General features: G+C 43.0%; 1 protein-coding gene and 1 pseudogene across 2 annotated transcripts; both read right to left on the minus strand.

Annotated features, from left to right (window-relative positions):
• Positions 1 to 15,806: 15,806 nt before the first annotated feature.
• On the minus strand, positions 15,807 to 17,112 carry LOC143567436 (peptidyl-prolyl cis-trans isomerase CYP22-like). The gene is made up of 6 exons (XM_077053861.1): positions 16,927 to 17,112; positions 16,670 to 16,757; positions 16,498 to 16,590; positions 16,358 to 16,390; positions 16,215 to 16,271; positions 15,807 to 16,131 (listed from the first exon to the last, which is right to left on the minus strand). Exons 1-6 carry the CDS (start codon positions 17,100 to 17,102, stop codon positions 16,021 to 16,023), a joined length of 558 nt encoding a protein of 185 aa, XP_076909976.1. The 5' UTR covers positions 17,103 to 17,112; the 3' UTR covers positions 15,807 to 16,020.
• A 946-nt stretch (positions 17,113 to 18,058) lies between these two features.
• Positions 18,059 to 23,041, minus strand: LOC143567439 (uncharacterized; annotated as a pseudogene). Its single transcript, XR_013141416.1, has 5 exons — positions 22,848 to 23,041; positions 22,380 to 22,787; positions 20,284 to 21,576; positions 18,881 to 19,525; positions 18,059 to 18,378 (listed from the first exon to the last, which is right to left on the minus strand). The product of XR_013141416.1 is annotated as an uncharacterized LOC143567439 (transcript).
• Positions 23,042 to 23,520: the final 479 nt, after the last annotated feature.

A 23,520-nucleotide genomic window follows, 5' to 3' on the forward strand; every position in this document is an offset into this window, starting at 1 on the left:
TCATTGATTGTGTCTTTTTTTTTCTTAATACTGTGTTTTTTTTTCTTGATATTGTGTTATATTACCTAATATTGTGTTATATTTTACTCGATATGCAGTTATATTTTGCGATCTATTGTTTCTTTTTTTATTTATCGATCATTGTGTTTTTTGTTTATTTTCGTCGTTGTGTCTTTTTTCTCCACGTTGTGTAAAAAAACTCCTAAAAATAAAAAAAAATCATAATTCAAAATACAAATAAAAAGTAAAAAAAAACAAAACTATTTCTCCCGTCTTCCTCGTTCTCAAAAAAGAATGACAAGAAAAAAAAAAGATGAAAAAATATCATTATGTATTTTTGTTTATTATTGTGTTTTTTGTTTATTTTCGTCATTGATTGTGTCTTTTTTTTTTCTTGATACTGTGTCTTTTTTCTTGATATTGTGTTATATTACCTAATATTGTGTTATATTTTACTCGATATGCAGTTATATTTTGCGATCTATTGTTTCTTTTTTTATTTATCGATCATTGTGTTTTTTGTTTATTTTCGTCGTTGTGTCTTTTTTCTCCACCTTGTGTCTTTTTCGAGTTTTTTTTAACTTGAAAGACTGAAGAAACATTTTAGTTTTTTTTATTGTTTTCGTTTTATATCTATATTTTGAGTATAAATTTTTTATACTTTTAGAGGTTTTTTGTGTGACCACAAATCTTTCTGATGCTTCTTATTTTTTATCTCCATTTGCACTTGAACTTTTCCCTTAATATTGGTATCTAAAAGGTTGATAAAAAATATGTTTATTAATTAAATATATAAGAAACTAAATAAAGTATCAGAATTTTGGTAGCATAAACTTCGTATTCTTTTAAAGGAGCCAAGTCGGTTTCATTATCCATCAATTTAATCTCATTGGTAACCTTTTCACTTTAACGCTTGGAAATATCTCTAATATTCAGGAAGTGATTCAAAGACGAGATGATAACCGTCCATACTGATTTTGAGACTATAAGCCTGACTTACTTAAGAACACCATCAATGGGGAAACCCATTGATATGAGAAAACTCCTTAAGTCAGGATTCGAATATGACACCTCAAAGACCTCAAGCCTTAAGCATCACCTTATGCCATTTAACCAGTATGTCAATTGTATTTAAATACGCGTATCAATAAATTTTCCTACACATAGCCTAATCGAACAAAACTAGTATGATATGTAGACACACCAACTAACTTAGGGGCTGTTTGGTAAATGCTGAACCATTAAGTGCTGAACCAGTAAGAGGTCTGAATGATTAAGAGACTCTGAATCAGTAAGTGCTAAACCAGTAAGTATTCTTTGGTTGGACATCTGAATAAGTGTATAGAATGACTATTTTACCCCTCTGAACTATTTCGTGCTGAATTAAATGTATATGTTTAGCCAGAGCTACTAATAATTGTACCGAATGACCAAACTTTCATTATAACCAATCAAAATATATCTTAAAACAAATTTTCATCATAACCAACCAAATCCAAATTACACCAAAACCAAACAAAAAACAAACTTACAACCTATAAACCTAACCACCCGTAACTTTTAGCAATAAGCTCAATCCACACAAGTACAACCAAGACTAAACATCCCATCCTAACAAAATCTAAAACATGTCCAAATATCAAAACAAAAACTAAAGGACGAACAAACAAATAGCAGATCTCCAAGGTCTTCAATCGTGTGCACCAATATAGCACATCCCTGCCACAAACCTGACGAAGCTCTTTTAGACTTGTCTAAAATCACAAACCTAATGAAGCTCGATATATGAAGCACGGGTCTTGAGCTCGTTCAACATATATAGACCCCTCCATGTTCAAGAACCCTACATATAAAAGAACAGATGCTATGATTATTATGATTTGCAATAACTGAATAACATATAGAATATAGTATTCGTTTATTCTTGTTAATAGAAACTAGTAGGAGAGCCCGCGCGTTGCGGCGGGTAATCTCAATTTTGAATAGAACGCATATCATAATATAGAATATAGATAGCATAACTACGTGACACAACATTGAATTTTTTTTTAGAATTTTAAAAAGAAGACAATGGTGATCCGAAAACAATTTGGAATACAGATTGGCCACTGAAGCTTTGGAACGGATGTCGAAGAGGTCAAATAAATCTTTTGTAGTCTGAAGTGTAAAAGGTGTCCAATCTGGAGTGCAAACTACTCAAATGGCACTGCTTTAAACAGCCTTCATTTGATGTTTAGAGCCGAGTAGTTTTTATCAAAACAAAAGGTGGTTTTTTTCTTAAAGAAACTATCTTCAGCACCTAATAGATTATGAAAATCAACCATTCATCAAGTATTATTCTAGAAGCATTTCCAAAATTAGTATTAAAAACAAGAAAATAAAATATCAATACCTTAATCTCCTTTCAACCAGTTGCCGTCAAATCACTAATTTGCCTACCTTTCTTACTTGCAAAAGCTAAGCATGTGCTTCTAATAATCCCAATGCATTTTGAGTACACACTTCTAAAGCTAAGCATGTGCTTCTAATAATCCCAAATTCCCAATGCATTTTGAGTACACACTTCTAAAGCTAAGCATGTGCTTCTAATAATCCCAAATTCCCAATGCATTAACATGAAGCAAATTAGAATACAACGGGGAAAACAATATATAAATTATAAAAACAACATATATATTGATGTGCACATCAGACGGCCTCACCTGGGTGTTATGGAATTGCAATGCTACCCTTCAAATTGCAATCAACTGTAAAAAATGAACATTGAATGCAACGCAAGTTCGTATAAAGATTAAACATGCATACATTTTAAATAAAGACAATCCCAAGCTTTTGAAATAAAGCTCAACACGATCCAAGCTCAAGCTCAAGTTAGTTAAATGAGCCAAGCTTGGGCTTGGATCATTTACAGCCATGTCTTTGAGGGGCTAATGGTCAATTCAATTCCGACCGAAACTTAGAATGACAACTTACTGTGACGGAATTAGCGGAGCATACACCATGCTTGGCTTGATTTTTTGCTCGAGAATCATACCACTACCCGTACCGTTCCCAACAAGACAATGAGAAAACGCACCCGGTGCCACCCCTTGTGATGAGTGTTGTGAAATGGTCGAGTCCGTATGATGGAGGATCTTTTGCGTGATACCTGACGAGGTAAAGACAAAAGATCTGACCAAGAATGCGACAGCTCACTGACAGCAGCGTGGCAGACAGCACGCCACAGCACTGTGACCAATAGCCGCCGCCTGCCCACCAACTCCTGCCAGACCACGTGCCTAGCCTGCAGTTGGTAGAAGACAAAGAGTGCACGGCACGCCTGCTCTGTGTCAGCCGCTACCTATCCACCACTCACAGGTAGGGCACGTGCATAGGTTACAGTTGGTAGCGTGTTGGGCCGGCTAAACTCCTTGGAAACCCACCTTCGGCTATAAAAGACAGTAAATGGTATTAGCATTTCATCATCTACTATCTCGTATAACTTACTTGATAACTGCTCTAATAGTATTCATATACTTTTATATTCAAAGAGCAATATAGACTGATTCTCACGCCGGAGGGTGGTCACAAGGAGGAACCCCCCCCTTCTCAGTGACGAGCTTACGGTGTCTGTTTTGCAGGTTCCCTGAAGTACAACTTACTCTGCTGGACCTAACCTTCGTGGGAAACATTACTTAGCCCCCAGATTACCTATAATCTGCCCGGGGTCACTTAGTGTTTCTTCATTGGCGCCATCCGTGCATAAAGCTAGAACTACATCTTTCTCCAGTTTTTCAAAACTTCCAAGATGACTAGAGAAATTCCGGTAACCACAACCCCAGCCACTGGGGTAAACACCGGCAACACAATGTTTACAAACACTACCCCAGCCACCCAAGCTGGGGCAAGTGAAGTACATTTTACGAACACTACCCCAGTCACTCATGTAGGGGCAAGTGGAGTAAATATTCCACTGGGATTCACTGATGCCCAGCTGGAAAAACGAACTCGAGCCCCTCGCCAAACACTTGATCAAGTGAAGGCATGGGCCGAGGCACGTCAAAGAGAATTTCAGGCTGAATTGGACGAACGCTTGCGTTCAGTCCAACAAGCTGAGGAATTCGGTAGTACTCGCCAGCACCTCAACATGAGTAGTGAGTACGAGTACTCAGACGCCGAGAGGGAAGATTCCGACACCGACGCGAACCCTCGCCATAGGGCGAAAGGGAAGCGTAAGGAAACGGATCCCCAGCCAAAAAGGAATTTTGGGGAAGCATTCCAACCAGTCACGGAAAAAAGCTCGCGTGACTTCTCCAAGGCCTTTAGACCTACTGCCACAAACGCAGGAAGGTCAAAATTTGCAAGGGACATTGCAGAAGCAATCGCCCCGAGGAGTGCCAAACAAATGTCCAATATTGGCACATACGATGGTATATCTGACCCAGATGACCATCTGAACAGGTTCATTGCGGGGGCAACCGTCAGTAACTGGACGGAACCCACGTGGTGCTACATGTTCCAGATGACTCTGGTAGGAGCAGCCAGAGCATGGTTCGACCGTTTACCGGTCCACCACATTTATGACTGGGCAGACTTCCAGAACAAGTTCAGTCAACAGTTTAGTCAACAGAGGAAGCACACTGAGGAGCAGTGGACGATCCTCAACTGTGTGAGAGAAGAGGATGAATCCTTACTGGACTTCATCACCCGCTTCAACTCCAAGAAGCTGAGTCTGGGCAACATCAGTGAAGACCTCATTCGCGCCGCTTTCATTCAGGGCGCTGAATACCCAGAACTCATCCGCACTCTGACGGGTAAAGATGGCATGCCATCCACGTGGGATGCCATAATGACGGCAGCCAAGCGCTTTGCCGAAACGGAGAAACAGCTGGGAAGAGATCTCCCCCAGAATACAAACCTCTACACGCAGAGGACAAGGGAGAACAATGTGAGAACCGCCCGGCTAAACAAAAAGAGGCGGCAAGGTATTTGGCAGTCAAGGATAAACTTTGACACCCCCTCAAGCTCTCGCCCTCTGGTTGGCGGAAGGGACAACACGCACCCTTCGAACCGGAAAAACCGTTGGACGCCACTCACCAAGAGCGTCACGGAGATATTTGCCACGGAAAAACTGCCATGGCCAAAAGCCCCAGCGATCCGACAGAAACCCAATGCGGATCAAAGCAAGTCTTGTGACTTCCATGGGACAAAGGGCCATAGCACTGAGGAGTGCACATCCTTGAGGGACATCGTCGAGACATTTGTCAAGGATGGGAGGCTCGCACACCTCGTGGCATCTATCAAGAAGGGAGGAAGGAACGACAACAGGTACAGGGGTAACGGACGAAAGCCCGTCGACATTAGCATCAACATGGTCCATGGTAAGGTCAGAGGAAGAAAGAGACCGATGACCGAACCATGCGCATGGAAGGAAGCAGAAGTGCGCTTCCCGCGAGTGCCGGGAGGCCCAAACAAAGAAGGCCCCATTATCATTAAAAGCCAGCTGGGGCACTACATCACCTCCCGCACCCTCGTTGACAATGGCGCATCGTCGACAGTGATGTACAGGCAGTTCTTCGACAAGCTCGATGATGAGGACAAGGAACGCCTGGAGACGGTCTACGCTTCAATGGAAGGGTTTGACGGCAGCATGAACACTCCCTTGGGCATCCTATCTTTCCCCGTCACTCTCACCGATGGGAATTATTCACGCACGGAGGATGTGGATTTTGTTGTGATGAAAAAACCACATCATACGTATGACATCCTATTCGGGAGAGACGGGATGGCAAGATTCAACGCCGTGGTATCCTCAGTCCACGGCATGATGGGATGGCCAACAACTGAAGGCGTAGCGATGATCACGGGCATTCCCCAGGTATGCATCGCATCTGTCTCCTCTAAACCCAAACCGAAGATGGCCAAACAAACCATCACTGAACCTGAACAGTGGGCATTCAATGGGAAATATCCCGATCAGGCCGTTACCATTGGCCCGACAATTGTTGATCCAACACGCACCTTACTCAAGCGCTTACTGCAGCGAAACGCAGACATCTTCGCGTGGACACCAGCCGACATGACTGGTGTACCCCGGGGAAAGGCAGAGCATAAGCTCAAATGCGATCCGGCCGTTACGCCGATCGTACAAAAGCGCAGAGTAATGGGGCCCGAGCAAACCAACGCGTGCAGAACCCAAGTCAAGGAACTCCTTGATGCGGGCATCGTGCGCGTCAGCAAATATCAAACATGGGTTGCAAATCCCGTAATGGTACCGAAGAATAACAAACAATGGCGCATGTGCATAGATTTCAAAGATTTGAATAAAGCATGCCCCAAAGATTGTTATCCGTTGCCAGAAATTGATCTCAAGGTGGATTCGGTGGCACCATTTCGCCTTAAATGCTTCTTGGATGCGTATAAGGGGTACCATCAAATCCACATGGCTGTAGATGACCAGGACAAAACCGCCTTTCGGACGCCCGATGGCACATTTTGTTATAAAATGATGCCGTTCGGACTTAAGAACGCGGGGTCCACGTACCAACGACTAATGGACAAAGAGTTTCACGCCCAAATTGGGAGAAACTTGGAAGTCTATATGGATGATTTGGTCATCAAAAGCCCCGAGCCAGAGGCGATGTTGAAAGACATTGAGGAAACTTTCAACACGCTCAGAAAGATAAACATGAAGCTCAACCCGAGCAAGTGTTCATTTGGGGTGGAAGAAGGGAAGTTCTTAGGAGTCATTATTACCGAAGATGGCTTCAGAGCGAACCCTGAAAAGGTCGAAGCCATTGTCAAAATGGAATCACCTACCACCATAAAACAGGCTCAAACACTGAATGGACGACTAGTCGCGCTTAACCGCTTTTTGGCAAACCATGCGGATAGATCGTTCCCATTTGTGTCAACGCTAAGAAATTGTTTAAAGAAAACGCACTTCCGCTGGACACCAGAAGCGGAAGCAGCTTTTCAGGAGATTCGATCACGCCTGATCGAACTCCCAACACTCACAGCACCACAAGCGGGGGAGGAGTTAATCCTATACCTCTCCGCAACAGATAGAGCAACCGGGGCAGTCCTGCTTGTAGAACGAAAAGGCATCCAGATGCCAATCTATTATGTTAGCCGCGTGCTGGCAGACGCGGAAACCCGGTACTCTACCCTGGAAAAACTGGTCTTGGCACTTATTCACGCTTCACGCAGGTTGAGACGATATTTCCAGGGTCACCCAATCACTATTCTCACCAACTTCAAACTCTCAAATGTTCTAGGCAAACCCGAGTTATCGGGACGTCTAGCCAAATGGGCAATTGAATTGGGAGAATATGCGATCCAATACAAGCCGAGACCAGCCATTAAAGGTCAGGTCCTGGCTGATTTTATTGCAGAAGTCCCCGCTTCACGGGAGAAAGAGTGCCAGGAGGAGGTTCAACCCTCCCCAGCACACGAAATCGATGAAGTCTGGCGACTCTACACTGATGGAGCAGCTAGTAACGAGGGTTCAGGCGCAGGGTTAAAATTAACAAATCCAGCAGGCCAGGAATATACTTATGCTATTCGGCTGGATTTCCCAAGTACGAATAACGAAGCTGAATATGAAGCATTCCTGGCCGGATTGAGGATTGCGCGGAAGATGGGTGTAAAAAATTTGGAAGCCCACGTAGATTCCATGCTAGTGGCAAACCAAATAAACGGGACGTACACGGCTGTGAACGACACAATGGCCCTGTACCTTGCCCAAGCCAAAGCCATCATGCGCGATTTTAATGATTGTAAAGTGATACACGTCAAGCGCAGCGAAAACAAATCTGCGGATGCGTTAAGCAAGCTTGCATCACTGGCCTTCACCCACTTGGGAAAGGACATCCGCGTGGAACTCCTCGAAACACCATCAGTCCCGCACAAGGAAATTTGTGTCATCCAAACCAGTACAGAAACATGGATGACCCCAATAATAAAATACCTTGAAGCAGGAACGTTACCAGAGTCGAAGTCACAGGCAAGAAAACTACGCTGTAAAGCACTGAATTATCAGCTGGTCAATGACACCCTTTACAGACGTAACTTTCTTGGCCCATTGTTAAGATGCGTGGACAACCAAGATGCTGACTACCTCCTAAGGGAGGTTCACGAAGGCATCTGTGGAGTACACGCAGGCCCCCGCGCTGTGGTAGCCAAGCTAAACAACGCGGGATACTTCTGGCCGGGGATGCATATGGACGCGTTGGCATACATCAGAAAATGCAAATCTTGCCAGCTTTACGCACCCAACACGCATCGCCCGAAAAATGAACTTGTTCCTGTCACTTCCTCGTGGCCATTTCAGAAGTGGGCCATTGACGTGACAGGCCCATTTCCAACAGCAGCTGGGAATGTTCAGTTCCTAGTGGTAGCCATTGACTACTTCACCAAATGGATAGAAGCGAAACCTTTAGCCCAAACAACCGCAAAGCATATCAAAAAATTTATTTGGGAATTTATTATTTGTCGTTTTGGACTTCCACAGAATTTGGTAAGCGACAATGGCACCAACTTTGCTGACAAGAAGCTACAGCAGTGGCTGAAAGAACTTCAAATCACCCACACCTTTACCTCAGTGGCACACCCGCAAGGTAACGGTGAGGTGGAAAGAGCAAATAAGAGCATCGTCGAAGGCATAAAGAGAAGACTCTTGGAACATAGATCCGGTTGGGTGGACGAGCTTCCACACGTCCTTTGGGCAAACAGAACGCTGAAGAAGACCAGTACGGGAGAAACCCCGTTCAGTCTCACTTATGGCACTGAAGCCATGATCCCAGTCGAAATCGGTTTACCCTCACCAAGGGTCTTAATCCAACCAGAAGACAATGATGCGGAAAGACGGTTAGACCTTATGCTAACCGAAGAGCGCAGAGACTTAGCCGCCGTGCGTGAAGAAAACTACAAACGACAAATGCAAAAATACTACAACACGCGGGTAAAACTCTGCAACTTCAAGGAAGGAGACTACATACTGCGTAACAACGAGGCTTCGAACCAACAACGCCCAGGAAAGTTGGCCCCGATTTGGGAAGGGCCATACATTATCAAAGAAGTTCTGGGAAAGGGCGCGTACCGGCTCGAAAGGCTCGATGGCACTCCCATCCCTAGAACATGGAATGGAGCTCAATTACGCAAATGTTATATGTAGATCAATTCCAACTTGTAAAGAAAAGGCCTAGAGCCACTTCTAATGGAAATGATTCTCCTTTCATGATGTATTAATAGCTTGTAACCTATGAACTTCCCTTACGGGAAGAAGTAGTTGCGTGTGGAAGGCGGCAATACCCGCATAAACACAACGCCAAAATGTTAAAAAGTTCTAAGGAAAACCTACACGCAGGTCAGATGTAGGTAAAGTTTAGCCATCCTTGTAAGTGCAAGTGACGGTCTTACCCGCACAATCACGAACAAGGAAGCCAAACTTAACTTACCGTCTACCACGTTAAAAGGTTAACTTATGAACACTTAAAAGGATAAGAAAAACCTACACGCAGGTCAGATATAGGTCTAAAGTTAAAGCCATCCTACTAAGTGCAAGTGACGGTTACACCCGCACAATCACGAAAGAGGAAGCGAAAACTTTAGTCCATTATCAACCACGTTCAAAGGTTTAACTTAATGCCTTAGAAATTTCGAAAAGGAAAACCTACACGCAGGTCAGATAGAGGGTAAAGATTAGCCATCCTACCAAGTGCAAGTGACGGTTTTACCCGCACAATCACGAAGGAGGAGGCGAAACTTTAACCCATCATCAACCACGTTCAAAGGTTCTTATTCTAAACACTTGGGAAATTGCTAATTTAAACTAAGTATACAAGTCATAAGTTTATAAAGCAAAGAACCCAAGGAAATAACAATCTTATACGCAAAGAGATTAATATTTCACAATCAATTACAAGAATGGCTGGGTAACTACCCGCCTAAAAGAAATCTATACAAGGCTATCCTAGCAGGGGGAAGGGATCTTCAAGATCAGGCTTCAGGGCCACCTCCGCTTGGACCAGCACCGTCAGAGCGCGGCTGCCCAAGGAAAGCCTTAAGGATGCTTAGCCCATCATCAGCAGCAGCAGCTTCATTCACCTTCTCCACCACTGGATGCGGGAAGGCAGCGTACTGATTCACAGCTTGGTCATAAGCAGCTTCAGTATTAACATTGAATAAAGGGAAGTTGGAGGGCGGAAAGCCTCTCTCAGCAAACCCTAGACCAAGCAGGAAGCCAGTCTTCTGCCCATCCTCATGAGAAGCGTTGAGGGCTGCGCTCATTGCATCGTCGTAAGAGGTCTCTGAAAGGACCCGACGCACAACCTACAAAAGAATTACAAGTTAGAACATTTTCTAATTACGAGCGGAAAGCGTGAAGAAAAAGATGAAGATACCTCAGGCAACGCTTCTCGAAGCAGCCATTGGAGGGTAGCTTGACTTTCTTTGTAAGCACGTTCGGCTCCGCTTTTATCAAGGTTGGCAAGTTGAACTTCCTTGGCGGCAGCTTCTTCGACGCTTTTGAGTTTCCTTTCAGTACGGTCAAGCATCCCCCTCTGGTCAAGGATCTCCTGCAGCTTCTTGGCATCTTCCATTGCCAAGGCGTCATGAGCATGCTGAAGAGCCTTTAATTTGCATTTAAGCTGCTCATTCTCTTCGCGAAGTGGCTCAGCAACAGCTTCAGCCTTGGCAGCCCTCTCAGTTGAGTTTCGCGCAGTCTCCTTGGCCAGCCGAAGCTGTTCATTCACAGCTTGGGCAGCCTTGGAGCGGGCCTCGAGTCGCGCCTGGACTTCAACCTCGAGGGCCTTGAATGCCTTCTCCTTCTCGGCTGCGGCAGCGGCCAACTGCCGGTTCTCCTCCCGAAGAGCCCGCGCTTCAGATACATCTTTGGCGCGAGCTGCTTTTAACTTGTCGTTTTCACGACAAAGCAGCTCGACGCGGGGCTGCGTTCGGGCCTGGAGAACCCGAAGCTCATTGGTTAGCCTACCCTCTTGGTAGCTAGCCATGGCTTCCCCCAACGCACCATGAGGAGCAGCGTGGCGAGCCCAATCCACGCACTCCACAGGGGTGCGAAGGGTTGTTCCTCGGCGTATGTTCCATCTTGGAACATACACTTCATTGGAATCCGACACTGCAAAAGAAACAAAGGCAGTTAGGAAAAGATGACAAAAATATACAAAGAAAAAAGAACCCTACGTACCTGTAGGGTCAATAACAGGCCGATAGCCGCCAAACCCATCACCTGAACCTAAAGGAAATCCATCCAACAGGTCAGGCAGACGGGAAGGTGGCGTAGATCGGCGGGAAGCCCGGCGCGTACCTGATGGTCCGGCCGCCGGTGCCGGTGGCGCAGGTATAGTGGCAGCCGCCGTGGTAGCCATTGTTGGCGCCGTCTCCTCAGCAACAGTAACCGCCGGCTCCGTGAAAGATGCTGTAAAAATTGCACTCACGGCCGGCGGAGACACCTTCTCAGCTGGAACAGCCTCAGGAAGGCTGGAACCAGCGGAAGCAAGCGTAGACGCCTGGGTCGACGCCTCGGGAAGGCTGACCGAGCCTACCGTCATTGGCGGGGGAATACTTACTCCAACTCCACCCTGGAATGCGTCAACATCCACACCTGCACAAGCAAAAGTGTTAGAAAAATTTATTTGAAACAACAAATCTAGACAAGAATTATGGGGGTACTTACGGGGTTTCTTGAGCTTGAACGCACGGACGAGCGGGGGCGAACCCGATGGAGCCGGCCTCTTGACACCGGTAACCGTCGTCGTCGCTGCCTCCCCGGAGGTAACACCTGCAGCCTCCGGAGCGGTGGTCTCCTCACCACCGGGCTTCCCCGCCACCTCTGCATTATCTGACTCCGAGTCAGATAGGACTACCGGGTCGGCCGTAGAGGCCACCTTCTCCTTGCCTCTCCCGACGGCAGCCTTTTTCTTCCGCACCAGTGGAGGACCTTCTGCGGATTCCTCAGAAGAAGAAATGTCATGAACTCCAGCAGCAGGCACAGCATTGAGAGGTTCAGGGTAGAAGATAGGCTTACCTGGCCGTCGGTGGCTCAGGATCTCTTGGCCTGGCGGGTAAACCTCCACGAACCGACCCGCAGTCTGCTCTAAGATGGGCAACTCGTTCTCGTCCAGAGCACGAGTACCCATCCGCGCAGGACCATCTTCCTCCCGCGGATTCAGGAGCGACTGAAGATCGTTACCCTCTGAAATCAACAAGAAAGTTAGAAAAAATCGTAGTCAGCAAAAAAGAAACAAGACATACCATAAGGGGTAGAGTTCGAACCATATTCAAGGACGATCGGAACCTTATCCGCATTCGCCGCCTTCCACACCCGGCTCATCCCCAGCATCACCATCGCCGACTCCGGAAAACGGAAAACCGGGGACTGGACCCGGGATATCTTCGCGAACCATTCCGCCTCCTCGTAGTTGATGGCGGGAAGGTTCGGAAGCGGCTGGCCATTCTTGAACTTCATGGCAATGGGGATGGCTCGAGCGGATATAAAGAAGAACTCTCTTCTCCATGAGCGAAGACTCCGCTCGGTGGTACAAATCTTTAAACCCTTGATACGGGTTGTAAGAGTGTACCACCCTTGGATGCACCTCCAAGTATAGAAGGTCATCAGGCGGTCAACAAGGGGCTCAAGGCCCAGTATCCGGCACACCCACTCAAAGTGCCGGACCTTGGCAATGGCCATGGGGTGCACCTCTGCCAGGTGCACACCGTGCCTCTCTAGGACACGGTACACAAACTTTGTCAACGGAAACCTAAGGTTCCCGTAGACAAAGAATGCAGCATAAACCCCGATTTTGCCACTAGGGGCATCGTACACAGTATGGTGGGGCTCAGGAAACTCAGGCTCGAGAGACTCGAGCATGAACTTCCTGACGATATACTGGTACAGCTCGACAGGAAGATAACACTGGCATTCGCCAGCAGTCTTCTGATCATCAGCATCGTGAGAAGACATGGTGGAAGAAAGAAGAGATTTCAGAGCAATGCTTTACTGAAAAAGAGAAATTCGCCGGAAATTACTGGAGAAGAAGAGATGAAAGTGGAAAGTGCGAATTGCAAATAACCTTCTCCCCCTTTATATAGCAATCGCAATTAATGCGATGAATTTAATACGGAAGAGAGAGAAATCAAAGGTGCAATGAAACTATGACGCGTGGCAAAAGCGAACTGGCAACAGCTGTCAAAAAGGACGTGTGTCAGAGATTTCGCGGCTACGCGCCCGAAATCCCGTGCCCACGCGCCTGAAAAAGCAACTGGAATGACCACATAATGTCATGTCGCCATAACTTCTGGCACGTCCTGACACAGTCAGAAGAAACCGTCGCACGACGTTTGAGGTATTGGGTTGTTATCCATCCAACTCTTCAAATTTCAAAATTTAAAAAAATTTTGAAGACCAAGGTTCAAAAAAGTAAGCGGCAAAATATCCCTTACCTTGGCAAACAAGTAACCATAAGCCGGGTGTGGGTACAGTGTAAAGGCAAAACCCTTCACATACCTAACACCCGCAGGGAATTGAAGCCAAAATATTTGGCAACCAAGTAACCATAAGACGGGTGCGGGTACAGTGTAAAGGCAAAACCCTTCACATACCTAGCACCCGCAGGGAATGGACGCCAGGAATACCTTGGAAGTAAAGTAACCGTAAGACGGACGCAGGTACAGTGTAAAGGCAAAACCCTTCACATACCTAGCACCCGCTGAGAATTGAAACCAGGAAGGATCTTCTGGGCAATGCTTGTGAAAACGGAAGTAATATCCCCGCATTGCGGGAACATCGAGTACTACGTTGTTTGAGGCTCCAAGATGGAATTGGTGGTTTAAACATAATTGATCACTATGTTCAAAAACTACCAGAACCACAGGGAGAATCCGCACAACTAAGACTCAATGCTCCTGACTTGCGAGGAGGTTACAGACCTACCCGCATCATACCCAAAGACCAAGCAGGAAACTCGGGAATTTCTGCAAGTGACAAGGACTTCCGCGGGAAGAACCCCCATGGAAAACCTTACAAAAACCCCTTTTCAAAACCCTTTGCTTAAGTCCAAAAATTCACCTCACTTTATTAGACATTCGTGAGAAGAACATTGGACTGGGGGGACTTGAAGAGGTAGGTCCCAGCAGGGCTCAGTTGGTCCCGCATGACTCACCTTGAACAGGGATGTCTGCGCAAAGACCATCTACTCCCGCAGGACCCACCATGCTCAGAGAAGCCTACGCGCAGTATGCAGGCTGCATACGCAGGGAAAAGCCTCCCAATGGTAAAGTAACCCGCCTGTTCCCGCAGTTGCGGATACAAGCCATCAGGGAAGGCTACCCGCACAGCATAGCTACACGCATAAGGCTTAACACTTACAAATATTCAGTGTCACCTGAAAGAATGAGCAAAGGCGGGAGGGGGAAAACTCCCGCCAAAATGGGCCAGTCCGTATGATGGAGGATCTTTTGCGTGATACCTGACGAGGTAAAGACAAAAGATCTGACCAAGAATGCGACAGCTCACTGACAGCAGCGTGGCAGACAGCACGCCACAGCACTGTGACCAATAGCCGCCGCCTGCCCACCAACTCCTGCCAGACCACGTGCCTAGCCTGCAGTTGGTAGAAGACGAAGAGTGCACGGCACGCCTGCTCTGTGTCAGCCGCTACCTATCCACCACTCACAGGTAGGGCACGTGCATAGGTTACAGTTGGTAGCGTGTTGGGCCGGCTAAACCCCTTGGAAACCCACCTTCGGCTATAAAAGACAGCAAATGGTATTATCATTTCATCATCTACTATCTCGTATAACTTACTTGATAACTGCTCTAATAGTATTCATATACTTTTATATTCAAAGAGCAATATAGACTGATTCTCACGCCGGAGGGTGGTCACAAGGAGGAACCCCCCCCTTCTCAGTGACGAGCTTACGGTGTCTGTTTTGCAGGTTCCCTGAAGTACAACTTACTCTGCTGGACCTAACCTTCGTGGGAAACATTACTTAGCCCCCAGATTACCTATAATCTGCCCGGGGTCACTTAGTGTTTCTTCACTATACATCTTGAGTAACAACTATACCTTTAAAAATAGTCACCATGTGTGTGTCTAACAAGCTATTGTCATGTTTGTGGTGAACGATTAAAAAAAAGTGGCGCCTTTGGTATTAGACTACCCACTATGGTGACCATTTATCACAACCGGTTGCAAGACGGCACAAAATGACAAAAAAAACATTTTAATTAAAAAATTGGAAATTCTTTTTTGTCCACAACCGGTTGCAACTTTGGTTGTTCCAGCAACCCAAGTTTGCAACCAAACTTTTATATCTAACTTGGTTTTTTCATGAAAATTACAACTTTTAACATTTTTTAAAAAAATGTAACAACACGGTTTTATTTATAAAAAAATACTAAACATTTTGATATAAAGATTATAAAAAATGAAGCATTTTTATTTAATAAAATATTGATTTAGTTTGGGTTGTGATAGCGAGTAAAATATTGGATTGGGTTGTATAGGTGGAAGAGAGAGAAATTAGTTTTTTAACAAATGGTTGGGTTGGTTTGGGTTGTGATAGTGGATAGTCTTAGGTCGTGGTGCCTCAAGTAGGTTATTGAAGATTGGTAACCACTTCATGGATGGATAACATGCACGTGTTTTGTACGCATTTGTGATAGATAACGTATTGAACATGATGGTAAAAAAGACGGATAACACCAACTTATCATCAACCATAAGTAAAAAATGTAAAAGAAACATCAAAGGGATATTAGCAGTTAGCATCCCGTCCCGATCCCTGGGTTCAAACCGACAATGTTTTAATAATACAAATTACCAGAAGTCAATATCTCAATCCAAGAAACAAAGTAGCCAAGAGGATACAACACCCATAAGGCTCGTTAGCAATGTTACATAACTATGTTTACGTTTTTTATGCTTTGCGAATCATGGATCACGATGACATCAATCAGATAGATAACGTTAAATCTCCTTATCAATCATATAGATGCAAACACAAGCGTGCTCATGATCACATCTCACCACATTCAGCAATAATGCAGGGCAGTTTAGGGCGGTTGTTCGGTCCAGTGGCCACATTCTCAATCTTCCTCATCACCAAAAGCCCATCACCAAGAACTCTCTGCAACAATACCAGTCACATTAGATTAAAACAAATCCATAATATTCAACTTTAAAAGAAATAACCTTTTGATATAAACGTACCCCAAATACCACGTGCTTATTGTCGAGCCAATCACACTTGGCACAAGTGATAAAAAACTGCAACGGAAAACAAAACATATTATTATTTTACAAGAAACACGACAACATATTCTGTTAGTAACGAGTAACAAAAATTCAAGTACCTGACACCCATTGGTATTTGGTCCGCTGTTGGCCTGCAAAGAATAAAAATGCAAACTGCGTAAGCCTCAAACATACAAATGTGGATAACTTAAACACGATTGTTAATATTATTATCAAGTGAAAGTTACAAGACGCGTACCATTGACAAAAGACCGGGTCCAGTATGCCTAGCAACGAAATTTTCATCTTCAAACTTACTTCCATATATGGATACACATCCACTACCATCTCCCTGCCAAGAAAAGTGCGAAAAGAGAGACTCGTGTGAAATTAATGGGAAAGGCGTTGTCATCGAATGAAAAGAAACAAACCTTAAGAAAATCACCAGCTTGTATCATGAAATCCTTGATTATCCTATGGAATTGACATCCCTTGTATCCAACAGGTAGTCCAGCTTTTCTGTTGAGAATTGTATTGCATAGTAAAATACATGTGCTATAATAGACTTTTAGGTATCCATTTTATAGAGCATATTGTGATAAATAAAGAGTGAGATCTAAGCCCTAACACAAAAGAAGTGAATAAGATGAATTGAAAGCCTAACCTAAGAGTGGAATTAGGTACCTACCTATACTCTCCGGTACAGAACTGTCGGAAGTTCTCAGCGGTTTTGGGAGCGATGTCTGCGAAGAGCTCCATCTTAATACGGCCGGCGGGGATGGTGCCGATGGTAACGTCGAAGAAGACGATAAGGTTCTTAGGATTCGGAGGCCTCTGGTGCCACTCTACCATTCCACTTGCCATCTCTCGATCTAGATCTAAACTCTAAACCCTATCGATGTCTATCCAAGGGTTTTTAGAAGGTGTGAGATTATTATGTGGTGTTTTCAGTCTCATTTTTTTAAAAAGTCCGTTTAGGAGGTCGTGTCGGTCTACCCTTGGTTATTGTGTTTTCTTGAGGTAACTTGTTATCTTGGTCACTTAAGCGCCTAGTCATATCTCGGTCAAGTGCCTCTACTATTTAGTGGGATAAATGTTGGCACTGCCTGCACGTCCACTAACGCGATGTAGCATCGCTGCTCCAAATAGATTGAGATTAACATTCATTTTGTTCAGATAAAAGTGGTAGTGGTCTAGCTTTGCGTTTTTCATGTTCCATCAAGTTCTCAATACATTGAGATTAACTTATTCACCAATGGGTTGCCGACGGCAACTTGCCGTAATCTATATTTATAGTGTTTCGCCCCAGCTTGTCAAACTACGAGGATGTATTAGATTGTGCATTATGGTTAAGCTCGTTAAGGGTTAAGCCCTCTAGGACATTGTATGAGGGTCTTCTTTTTGTCTCCGTATACACATGTACATTTTGTTCCTATAGAGACTAGGGATGGTATTGTACTAATATTGAATTTGCATAAATCCATATATCCAATACAGTACTGTAAAAACACATTTTATTTTGGTTTTGTTTCGTTAGGTAATGTATCTGAACTTTTACCTAAAATCAATCAATAAATGAGATTCATCAAATGAAACAACAAACTCAATATGTTCAAAAAACTGATTTGAGAACAATTAATGCACGAGGAAACCGACATCAAGTCCATCTTTATAAGAAACCAATATCAAAAGTAAGAACCAACGTCGATGCAAAAACAATCAAAATATTGCACCCTAACATACATATCATAATACCAAAACAAATACACAATGATATAAGAAAGCATTATGTACAACCAAACATAAGCATACAAAAAGTGAGACTAAACAAATAATGTAAACAAAAAAAGGCAACTACTAAAACTGTGCATACAAATGTTGAAAGCTAAAAACCTCCCTACAAACATCAGTCAATAATTATGCAGCAACATCCATATCAATATCCCAAACTAAACTGATCTCTAAATTACCAAAAACAAAGCCTGTTTGCAAATGAAACTACTATTCAGGCATTAATAATTTGACAGAAAACAAGAATCCTAAATTAAATCAAGATTCGACACATGCCCCCCTTTTATTATCTTTGACAATTGCAGCATGCTCATGGATCGATTCACGTTATGCAGCTTCATTGAACTCCCTGAAAAAAAAAGTTAGTTATTAATGGGTTGATTCACGTTATGCTGCTTCATTTCAAGCGGGTCAAATAAGCATAAAATGTGTGCATAAAACTCGCTAAATCGTAATTTTAAGAGTTAATTACACAAGTCCATGTGGTTTGGCGAAAGTTACACCTTTGGCGCTTATCTTTAAAGAGTTACATGATTGTGTGGCATTCAATTTGTAACAGATTTGGGTTCCAACTTCCGCTAAATTTTTTTTGTTAAGTTATATAAATGACTAATTTACCCTTCTAGTTAAAGCGTTTTATAATCTTCTACAGTTTAAGCTAAAGGGTAAAATAGTCATTTTTCATCAATTTAACAGAAGTTATGTGACTTTTTTTTTATAATTAGGCCAAAAGATGTAACTTTTGCCAAACCAAAACGACTATTTATGCAATCAACTCTTTGTATGGTTAATAACTTAATATACAAATCTTCATAACAATAATTAAGTCAAAAGTTAAAGAAAACACCAACTTGCAAGATCTTTTATTGTGACCAAGCCCTTTGCACTTGCCACATTGGAGTTGTCTTTTGAGAAAGTCAGACGGTCCGATCCGACCGGCTGACACCTTCCTAATCTTGGTCCTACCAGGTGTGCGCATAGTGGGTGGAGGGGTCACAAGAACGGCACCGTCTTCCATCTCACTATCCATTAACCGTTCAACATTCGGTATCGGGTGGATCGAGTCAGCATAGGTTAAATGGAACATCTCAACATGAAAGTACCTAGAACAATGGTCATACGGGCTCCTCCCATATGAATCCAAAACCGCAATAGCGAGACAACAAGGCAGGCCCGTAAGCAACCACCCTTTGCAACTACAATCCCAATTCTCAATATCGACTATATCAATCATTTCACCGTATCTAACCTCGAACTTGCTCCCATGTGACCTCAGTATTTGAACCGATCGGGCTTTTATTATTTCGTTCTTTAGCTTTTCTTCCATGGAAGGTGTTAACCGAGTCATCCACTGACTCGACTCAACTCACCATGTGTATATCAATTGCATCATCTTTCCCCTCAACTCATCAATCATCTGGGTTATAGGCAACTCGTTTGCTTCCGAGACCCATGAGTAAAAAAGCTGACCGAAATTAGACGTCATATGGTTATACCTTGTAAAAGAAAAAAGAAACTGGAATTAACATCTGAACGTTGTTACAATAGAGAGAACCCTCATTATATAGAAATATAACCTGATTTGGGCTTGGGAGCTAAACACAACTAAACCCTAATTAAAACAATATAGGCGGGTTGGGGACGCTCAACATATAGAAAACCAGAAACGCGCCTAGATAAACCTAACTTGGGCTCGTGGGTAGGGATGTATAGAGTTGAGCCGAGCACGAGCTACACAAGGCTCAAACTCAAGTTCTCGCCCGAGCTCTATGTCTAAAGCTTGAGCTCAGCTTATAAAAATAGTTTTCTAAGCTCGGGCTCAGCTCGATTATTATTAAATACTTAATTTATACATATTTAGAACTCTTTATATAATATACAGCATAATATATATTATTTAGTTATTTTTATCATAAATTTATAACTATACCTATTATTATATAAATATATAATTAACATAGCAAATAAAAATCTATACAAGTTGTAGGCTCATGAGCCAGCTCGATCTTGATAAGTAAAGCTCTTGGGCTTGTGGCTTATTTTAGGCTCGAGAACGTTTAAGCTTGGCTCAATTCAAGCTTCTAGCTGGCCGACACCGAGTAGCTCATGAGTGAGCTTGGCTCATTTACACCCATACTCATATAGTAAACACAACTAAACCCTGATAACAACTAAGCTAGATAAACCTAACTTGGGCCCGTGAACTAAACCCTAAATCCTAATAATAACCAATAACTAATCATAGTAAGCATACCTCAACCCGCCAAAGAAAGCATTAGCCCAGTGTTCGGGCTCACTCCTAATAACCCAATTGTAAGCTTCGGGCGACATGGCTTTAATGTCTTCAGTACACTTCTCGAATGCCTCGAGTTTTGGCGCGTTTGCAGCTGCATAAAGATCTTCAACCATGAGGCGTCTCGCATCGTGTGAAAACTGACCCTTCAAATCTTTATTAAGCTTTTCAGCTAAATACCCAGGGCAATACGCATGATAACACTCCCCACCAAATATTTCCCGTAACGACTCCCGTATACCCTTTTGAAAATCCGCCACAAACGTGATTTGACCAGGGGACCCTGGGGGCGAGACCATTGGTTTAAGTTGGGTCAGAAACCAATGCCAGTTATCATCATTCTCTTCATCAACAACCGCAAAAGCAACTGGAAACGCCCCGTCATCACCATCAGCCGCAGTTGCAGTCAACAACATGCCTTGATACCGCGAGTTTAACGGTGTACCGTCAAGAAACAGAAGCGGTCGACACCCTTGTAAAAATCCAGATACCGAAGCGTGAAAACAGACAAACAAACGGTGAAAGCTTGAATCCTCTTTAGTATTAAAACTAGCAAGACTCCCGGGATTAGTTTCCATTATTTTTTCGCAAAGGAACGGTAATTCGCTGTATGCATCTTTATACGAACCCAAAAGTTGCTCTCTTGCGTACTCTTTAGCCCGCCTCGCTTGTGAATAATTCAAATCAATTCCATAATCGCGTTTAAGCTCGGTAGCAATGTCTTTAGGCTTAATCTTGGGAGATTCTTTAACTTTTTCTTTAATTAAGTTCCCGACCCAACTTCGTTTAGCTCGAAAGGGGGTTTTAGACGTAACTTCTTGGCAGTTATGAAGGGGCCTCATAGTTTTAATACAAACTAATTGAGTGGTGGAGAGCTTTGAAGCATGGATACGCCACGGGCACCCTTCAGCTTTGCACTTAACGGTTGCGCGTTGATTCTCGTTTTTCTTGTACACAAAATTAAACGCGTGTGCAATTGAGTACTTCCTTAACGCCTCACGAAATTCAGCTAAAGAATGGAATCTTTGTCCCACACCTGTTATAATATTCTCCCATTGTTTTGCAGCTAGGCGTTCGTCATTATCAGCTACAACCATCGGGAATGGGTTTGATGATATTGGAACAGCAGGAGTGATCTCGTTTGTTGACTCGATGTCAACATGCGGTTCGGCTAGAGCCATTGCATTAGTTAGAGTAGGTGCAGTTTGTACAACCGCAGCTGGTGTTTCCACAGTTGGTGTTGTCTTTTGGGGCCTGCGCAATAGCAAACAATCTCAATATTATTTTTGAGTATAGATATTATATTTCTAGCATTGCATAATTAGAGTTTGTCTATAGCTCGCAGGTCTGAGTTAGTTTTCTTTAGGGTTTGTTTCTGGTTTATTTCCTGTATCAATTGAGGATAGGCCTTTAAATGAACCGAATGTTCAGTGAACCGTTTGCTTATGTTTGTTTACTTGATAATAAACAAACATGAACACATGCCTCGTCTGTTCGTTTATGCTCATTTAGGATCGTTTGTTAGTATATTCACTAAAAATTTTAGGCACATTTCAATTCAGTCTAGTTTTAAAAAACTTTAGGCCCAACACATTGTTGACTTGTTCACATTTACTTTTAGTTGATTTTAGCTCATTTATGTTAGTTCATTTACGTTCATGACTGTTAGTTTATACTGTTAACGAACAAACAAAAAGAAACACGAACACATTCAGTTTCTTAACTGAACAAACACGAACAAGAAAACCACATCGTTTAAGTTCATTTACGTTCATGACTGTTCGTTTATACTGTTAACGAACAAACAAAAAGAAACAAGAACACATTCAGTTTCTTAACCGAACAAACACGAACAAGAAAACCACATCGTTTAATTGTTTGTGTTTGATAAAGTTAAACAAATGAACATGAACATGCTTCGTACGTGTTCGTTCAGTTCGTTTACAGGCCTAATTGAGGATTCCCCTCCAGTCTAATTACACACACTTCATTTAAAATGTAATTACTTATTATCAACTTCAAAATGTAATAATCGAATAATCAAGTGACTTTTTTACCTACGAGCAGGCTGCTTTTTCTTGGCGGTTTTACCAGGAGGGGCTTCTTTCATAATAAAGACCTCGAGCTGATCGGCTTCCTTATAATAATTCACCATTCGTTGAAAGTCCTTATCTTTAGACACAGTAATAAGATTCTTTTTGTTCCCAGGCAAGAAGTATTTGATAATCATCGCGTCTACAGTCAAATCAATAGTTTCAGCTATCTCTTGTTTGAATCCACTCAACTGCATATTCTCATCGAGATCAACAGCATACGCTTCACCACCGCTATAGTTCAAAGACCCGTCATCATGGGTCTCAAAATCACCACCGTATTGGCAAATCGCTATCATCTTCTTTGATGAAACCATTGCCATCTCTGTAACACCATAAAAATCAAACCTTTATAGAAAAATACACAAATTTCTTCGATGGAACCATTCCCATCTCTGTAACACCATAAAAATCAAACCTTTATAGAAAAACACAAGATTTATAAACCAATTCCATAAGTATAATTCAACTTTCACAAATCTTTTTCTCGAAATATTAAAACTAACCCTACAACAAATCTGTAACATGTGACTCATTTTCAGTCTTGAATTTCAAATTACATAGGAATAAAAACAAAATAGTCAGATTCAACAGTTAAAGCTGCTGCTATTATTATTATTATTATTATTATTATTATTATTATTATTATCTATTTCAAGCTGAACAAACCATCTGACCAAAAATTAAAATTAACCACATCAATCGAAACTAATCAAATCTGAAAACCCTTTTACAGATAATCAATTACACGACAAAAAAAAAGTCAAACCCTAGAAATCAACAACCCAGAAAAAACCCAAATCGGAAAGATGGAAATTAAACGAATTGAACCGATCGAGGGTGAAATTGAGCTCAAAGGGTGTCAAGAAAACAAGGCAATTGGGTGTTTTAAGGGTTTTGATTTGAGGGTTAAAGATGATGATAATAATGATAATAATAAAAGATAGAAGAAGAAGAGGAAGTAAAGAGACATACCTGGTAAAGATTAGGGTAGAAATAGGAAAGTGTAATTGCAGGGGTTGAGAAGAAGAAGCGATAAAGAATTGGGGGAGAGAGAGAAAAGGGTTAGAGAAAGAGGGAGGAAGATGGGCTCATCTATTGAAGC

Source organism: Bidens hawaiensis, unplaced genomic scaffold (genome assembly GCF_021521415.1).
Source record: "Bidens hawaiensis isolate Kalapana, Puna unplaced genomic scaffold, B.hawaiensis_p1.1 tig00023405_1, whole genome shotgun sequence".
NCBI lineage: Eukaryota > Viridiplantae > Streptophyta > Magnoliopsida > Asterales > Asteraceae > Bidens > Bidens hawaiensis.